Here is a 6,322-nt window from a genome sequence, read left to right on the forward strand (position 1 = left end):
GTTCTCTTGGTTGAGTATTTGAAACTTTATATGAGTGTCATCTTACTTTTTAAGTGTAAAGTCTGAATTATTTAAATCTTACCAATTCACTGGTACTTTAAAATCTTTCTATTCCAATCTCCTTCCTGGTGTAGGAATGTCTTCTATAATGCTCTGCCACATATGTATCTGGTCTTTGCTTTAATATTTGCATCAAAGAGTGAGGAATGGGAAATCTCTATTTAGACAGCTCTAATTTATGATGAGATGGATAGATAGTGTCATAAAAGCAATGAGCATGAACTTGGACAGACTTTGGGAGTTAGTGGAGACCAGATGGGTCTGGAATGCTATGGTCCACAGGATCACAAAGAGTCAGACACAACTGAATGGCTGAACGACAACCACAATTTATGAAGTTTTTCCTTCTATCAAGTCTAAATCCGCTTTCCTATAGTTTTGACCCATTAATTCTAGTTCTGACATCTGGAACCACAAAGAGATGTCTTATGTCTCATGACTCTTTACATGATGTCTGCATCCAGCAATAACTGTATAGTATATAGAGAATGTATGAGTCCATAACAGGTGTCTTTTGTATAACTTAATGGATAACATGATCCACTCTCCTAACGTCCATTAAGTAGTCCCTTCCTAGGATTCTTTAGGGGGCTGTATTCAAACTGCTGTATTGTGCTAGTGCCTGTCATCTGTTCTCATTTCTATCACTATTGCTCCTTCTCACTAAGCTGCCTGATTTTGTTTCGATCATGATGATACGATGATAATAGCTAACTTTATATAGCACCTAACCTCATTTGATCATTACAACAACCTTGGGAGGTAGGCGTTATTATCTTCATTTTACAGTAGAGGAAACTGAGGCAATCATAAATTAAGTGACCTGTCCAGAGTCACACATCTAGAAAGTATCTGAGTCCAGATTTTGAACTCATGTCTTTCTGGTTCCAAATCTGGAGCTCTCTCTACTGTGTCACTTAGCTGCCCTAACTAGGACCTAATTCACCTTGTTCATGGACCTGATGAAGATAATGAGTATACATATATTTATGTATACTTAGATAAACACATATTTATATACAAATATATAAACATGTATGTCCATATTTACATGTGTGCATAAATATGTGTGTATGGACACATACATTATATAAATAAAATGCCTGTATAGTTATATGTATGTAGGGACACATTTTTACATGTACATACTCAGTTTTTTTATATGTATTTATTTTTCTATTTATTGGGTTCTCTAGTAGAGTGTAAACTCATCAAGAGGAGCTTGTTTCATTATTTGTACTTACATATGCAGCATCCAGCATAGTACCTAGTGCATTGTATTAATAAATACTTTTTGACTGATTGAACTGTTAGAAAACTATTGCAGTATTCCAGGTAAATACTAATGAAGGCCTGTCCTGGGGTGGTATCAATGGGCAAAAAGATATTTTAGAAGTGGCAGAACTTTACTAACTGGATATAAGAGATAAGAAAAAAGGAAACTGAACCAAAGCTTCAAAAATGAGAGATTAGATGATTCTTTGGAAAGTAAGAGTGAGGTCAGAAGTCAAAATGAATAACAAATTTAGGGAAAAGAAATGAAATTTAGTTTTGTATGTGTAGAGTTAAAAGTTTATGCTGTTATCCCAAAGAGGGAAAAGGATCTAGAAGTGCAAAAATGTTTATAGTGGTATTTTTTTTGGTAACAAAGAAATGGAAACAAAGTAGACACCCATCAGTTGGAGAATAGCTGACAAATTACGCCATAGGAGACTAATGGAATGTCAGTGCCACTTAGAATGGAATATGTGTGTATCATGTACATGCATATTTATACATATATGAAGGGATGAAATAGAAAACCAGATTATAAAGAGTTGAGAAGTATAAACAGTGAGCGTAGAAAACATTTTCAAGGAGTTCGGCTGAAAAGAAGAGATTTAGGATAAAAGTCTGAGGGGATGATAGACTTCAGTGAAGTTTGGTTTTTTTTTTAAGTGTGGAAGAGAGATTTCCAATTCCTTCTTTTCTCCCACCAATCAAGCCTCAAATTGCTCTAATACTTATACTTCTTATGCAATGTCTGGTTATAATTCTTCTTTGCTCACAACCCTTCAATGGATGGATTCCTGTTGCTTAATGAGTAGTTGGTCTAGAAATCTGGGTCCTTTACCATCCTATATTTTCCAGCTTTTATCTCAGACACTTCCATATACTCTCCACTTTGGCCAAATTGCCTACTTAGTATGTTCTTCAAGCAGATGCCAATGTTCACACTGATCTCTATCCCTAGAAAGCCCCATCTCCTCACCTCCACTTGTACAATTCTTAATCTTCTTTTAAAAGTAGAGGATTCCTGATTTTGGAGCTTTTGGCCTGGGAACTTGCTCCACCAGTGAAAGGAAGCCATCTATGACTTAGTAGATTAGTTTTAGGAATTTATCTGTTACACAGAGTTGGGATGACTTGTCCAGGGTCATATGGTTAATTAAGTATCATAGATGGCATTTGAACTTGGATTTTATTAACTCCAGATTCAGAACTCTATTTACTGTACTACATTGTCATCCTTTAAAGCCTAAATCAAACACTACCTCCTATGTTAACTTTTCTTTGATCCTCCCCTTTTATCCTCCAAGTCAACACTTATGTTTTTCCCTTAGACATCATGTAGCATTTTTGAAACCTCCATTCTGATTTTTCATTTTGTACTATATTTGTCTGTATATATTTTATACCATAAGTCCCCTGAGTTCAAGAACCATGTCATATGTTGTATTTCTCCCACTGAGAAGCAGAGGGCTAATGCCACAATAGGCATTCTAGAATCATAGGATCCTTAAGTGAATAGTGACTTTAGAAGTCATAGGATTTAGAAATAATGGACCTTAGGAATTCCTCTACTCTTATACTCTCAATTTACAGATGAAGAAACTGAGACTCAGTAAGCTTAAGTTACTTGTCCAAGGTAATATAAGTAATCTCATCCAACCCCTCAATCAGGACAGATTATCATTTCTTAGCAAAAATTTGCCAACAAATGTTTGTTGCATTTGAATTGAATTTATTCTGTGTGTCATGTTTATTGTCCTTTTTACATAGCAATCAACATTTTCTCAAATGCTGCCTATGTGAAAACACGCATTGCCACCTTCTTGAGAGTGAAGGACAATGCTAAAGTGATTTTTAAGACCACAGGAACATGGAGCTAGAAGGAACCTTCTAAGTCATCTATTACAAACCCCTCATTTTGCAGTTGGAAAAACAGACCTAGAGAGGTTTGTCCAAGGTCACACAAGGAATGAGTGGCAGAACCAAGATTTGAACTCAGTTCCTCCAACACCAAATCTAAGACTCTTTCCACTGCCCTACACAGCTTCTTGTAAACTTCCCTTTTAATGCTGTGGAGAGAGGTGCTTGAGAGTTGGTCACATCAAATAATAAGATGGAGTGCTCCACAAGTGTGTGTGTGTTTTTCCACCATTCTTTTGGTTCTCCTTTGATTGTTTATTTGCTTCAACAGCGTGGAAAGCAAGAATCCTTGTGGGTGGAAGAGCTGCTGAGGCTTCACAGAGCCCGGGTCACTGATGTTGAACTTATCACAGGACTAAACTTCTATCAAGACAGAAAGGAAGCAGTCTCAGACATTTTGAAGCTGAAAACATATTTGCCAACATTTAATCAAGAAGACTGATGTTTTTTCCTTCCATGTTTCTTTGTGAGAGAACTTTAAATTTCAAAGAAAAAAAGTGTTCTATTCCCAGTGTCATATATTAGCATGTTGATTGGAAACATTCAGCCAAAAGGAGAATTGGGAACTGTCCATGTGACACTCATATCTCAGGGAAACTCTCTGGACTAAGCACAGCATTAGGAGGGATCTCCTAATGTCTTACACATATAAGGATATGTAAGAATGGCATGTATTGTTCCAGCCCTGGGGATAAAGCCAAAAGAGATATAGAATTGCTTTTCTACTTCTCTTTATCCTGGGAGGAGAAGAGCAAGTAAATTTTAAAAAATCTTCAGAAAGTCAGATCTTTATTTTATTTTTTTTTTTGATGACTAATGTGTTCACAAAAAGTCTGTGGAAAGGAGACTAAAGAGTTGTTTTTTGACATTCCACACTGCAGTAGCATTTTAACAGAAGTTAAAAAGGTTATATTATGCCACTTCTAACTTGGGGGATTCTTTATTTTTTCAATATATAAAGTAAATAGGAGCAAAAAAAGAGTTACTCATGCACTTCTTACAAAAACAGAAGTCATTTAACTTTGCAGAGCCCTGGTCAACTCGCTAAGACTGAATTCCAGACAAAATGCTGATGTACACTGGTGGAGGAAGTTTCCTCTCCAGGACATTCCCACACTTGTGCAATCATGAGCACCCCTCCAAACTCACTAAATAAATCCTATGTGGTTCTTCTTAATAAGTTATTGTTTGTGGAAAGACCTACAATTGGATCATGCCTATTTATTGTAACAGTTTATTTTGGGGTTAACTACCTTCATATATTTGATTTGTTCAAAGAGGACCCCATTTAACTTCTAGTTCAGTGCTACTGAACCAAGACTTTGGACCAAAAATTCCTTCTATGTTCTAAGTGATCCTTTTAAACTGTAATGTGAGCCAGCATCATAGGTTACATCAAATTTCACTGAAGCACACATACAATTCCCCAGTAAGGACAATCAGGTTTGTGTAGTTAACTTATTCTAGCCATGTCAAGTAAGGGAAAGCAAGCAGAAACCTTAGCAGTTGGAAATGTACTTGTGTCATTTCTAAGAGTTCAGTTGGCTTTTTACAGGAACTGAATTTTTTTTTGTACACATTGGCACTACTATCTCCACCATTTGTAGTAAGTGGTTGTGCCAGTAATGGTGATAGCTCTAGAGATACTATCCCCATCTCTCTCAAACTCCCTATGGAACAAGAGAGAATACAATGAGCATGATTTTCTCAGGACTTAAGCTATATTCCCCAGTCCTAAATCAGAAACCTTTGGAGGCTGTAGTACCTTTTGGGACACCTAGCATACTACTTAGTCATTCCTTAAGTCCACCATCTATTTTAATTTTCTCATTCTGTGATGTGGCCTATGAACAGATGGCCACAAAGAATCCATGTGGCTCTCAAAGGTACTCAGTTTGAGACTTGACAATAGCTTAGTTACTTGGAAAATCTGGCTCATTGACTTTTATTTATTCTTTAAAAGAACACACACATGCATACGACTTCCTTCAACTATTGTGGAGTCTATTAGAAAAGCTTAGCTAAGTGTATAGGTCTCTTTGTCAATGTACTATCATGTCATTGGGATGCCAAGATGGCTTATCCTCCATACACATAGCTTCTCCTCACACTACTATTTTCTGCCACTGGCATTATTCGATAGTGTCAAATGGACCAATTTGTTATAATGTGTCACTACTCTGTTCTTCCTGCTTTGTAATATCAAAATTCATTTTTTAAAAAAATAAATTTATATGTAATACAAACATTTTGTTGACTCTTTCCCCCACCCTCACCCCCACCTTTATATGATACTTAATTTTTTTTTAAAAGACTCGTTTTCACCAACTTACCCCTGTTGGAAATTCAGGGGTTACTCACTAGCCCTGTCCCAGTATTGATTGGCAAAGAGGCTTTGACTTGCTCCATTTCCAATCTATGTTGGTTCATCTGTCTTTAAGCAGCCTGGCGATTTCCTGTTTCTAGAGGCTCGCCATGTTGGGGCCAGACTTAGTGCTGGCACTGTGTTAGCATAGTCCCCTGCATCTCAGAACTTCCTAGTTCAAGATATCCACCAACATCAACCTCTCCCTGGTGGCTGTAATTACAGGCATGTGCTACTATGCTGGGCTTTCTTTTCTTTTCTTTTTTTTTAAATAGCTTTTATTTTAATCTTTTGTTTTTGCAGCATCTAGATTTTCCCTGTATCCTTTCCCTTCCCACTCCAATGAAATGCTTCATGACACAAAGAGTTTTTTGAAAAAAGACAAAAGATCAAGAAGAGGAAAAAAATTCAGCACAACTGATCAATGTAATTGCTGCATGCAGTGTTTCACTATAGACCCCCTCCCAACTCTACATAGGAGTAGGGGTAGGTGTCTTTTTATATTGCTCCTTTAGATTATGTTTATAATTTATAATTTTGCAACATCATTCCTTTTAGAAGATTTTTTATGGTGGTTCTTTCCCTTTCTATTGTTATAATCAATGTGTATGCTGTTTTCCTAGCTCTCTTACTTGATTTGCATCAGCTTGTGTAATCTATTATGTAATCTATTGACTCTTTTAAAAAAAGGAGGCAGGAACATAT

General features: G+C 36.5%; 1 protein-coding gene across 2 annotated transcripts in view; it reads left to right on the top strand.

Moving 5' to 3' along the window:
* ENPP1 (ectonucleotide pyrophosphatase/phosphodiesterase 1) overlaps positions 1–5,498 on the top strand; it is a 99,263-nt gene extending 93,765 nt beyond the window's left edge. For both annotated transcript variants that reach the window (XM_072643347.1, XM_072643348.1), the window contains exon 25: positions 3,524–5,498. In XM_072643347.1, coding sequence (XP_072499448.1) covers positions 3,524–3,694 — 171 coding nt within the window. In that variant the 3' untranslated portion in view covers positions 3,695–5,498. The remainder of the gene's footprint in view (positions 1–3,523) is intronic.
* Positions 5,499–6,322: the final 824 nt, after the last annotated feature.

This window comes from Notamacropus eugenii, chromosome 2 (assembly GCF_028372415.1).
Source record: "Notamacropus eugenii isolate mMacEug1 chromosome 2, mMacEug1.pri_v2, whole genome shotgun sequence".
Taxonomy (NCBI): domain Eukaryota; kingdom Metazoa; phylum Chordata; class Mammalia; order Diprotodontia; family Macropodidae; genus Notamacropus; species Notamacropus eugenii.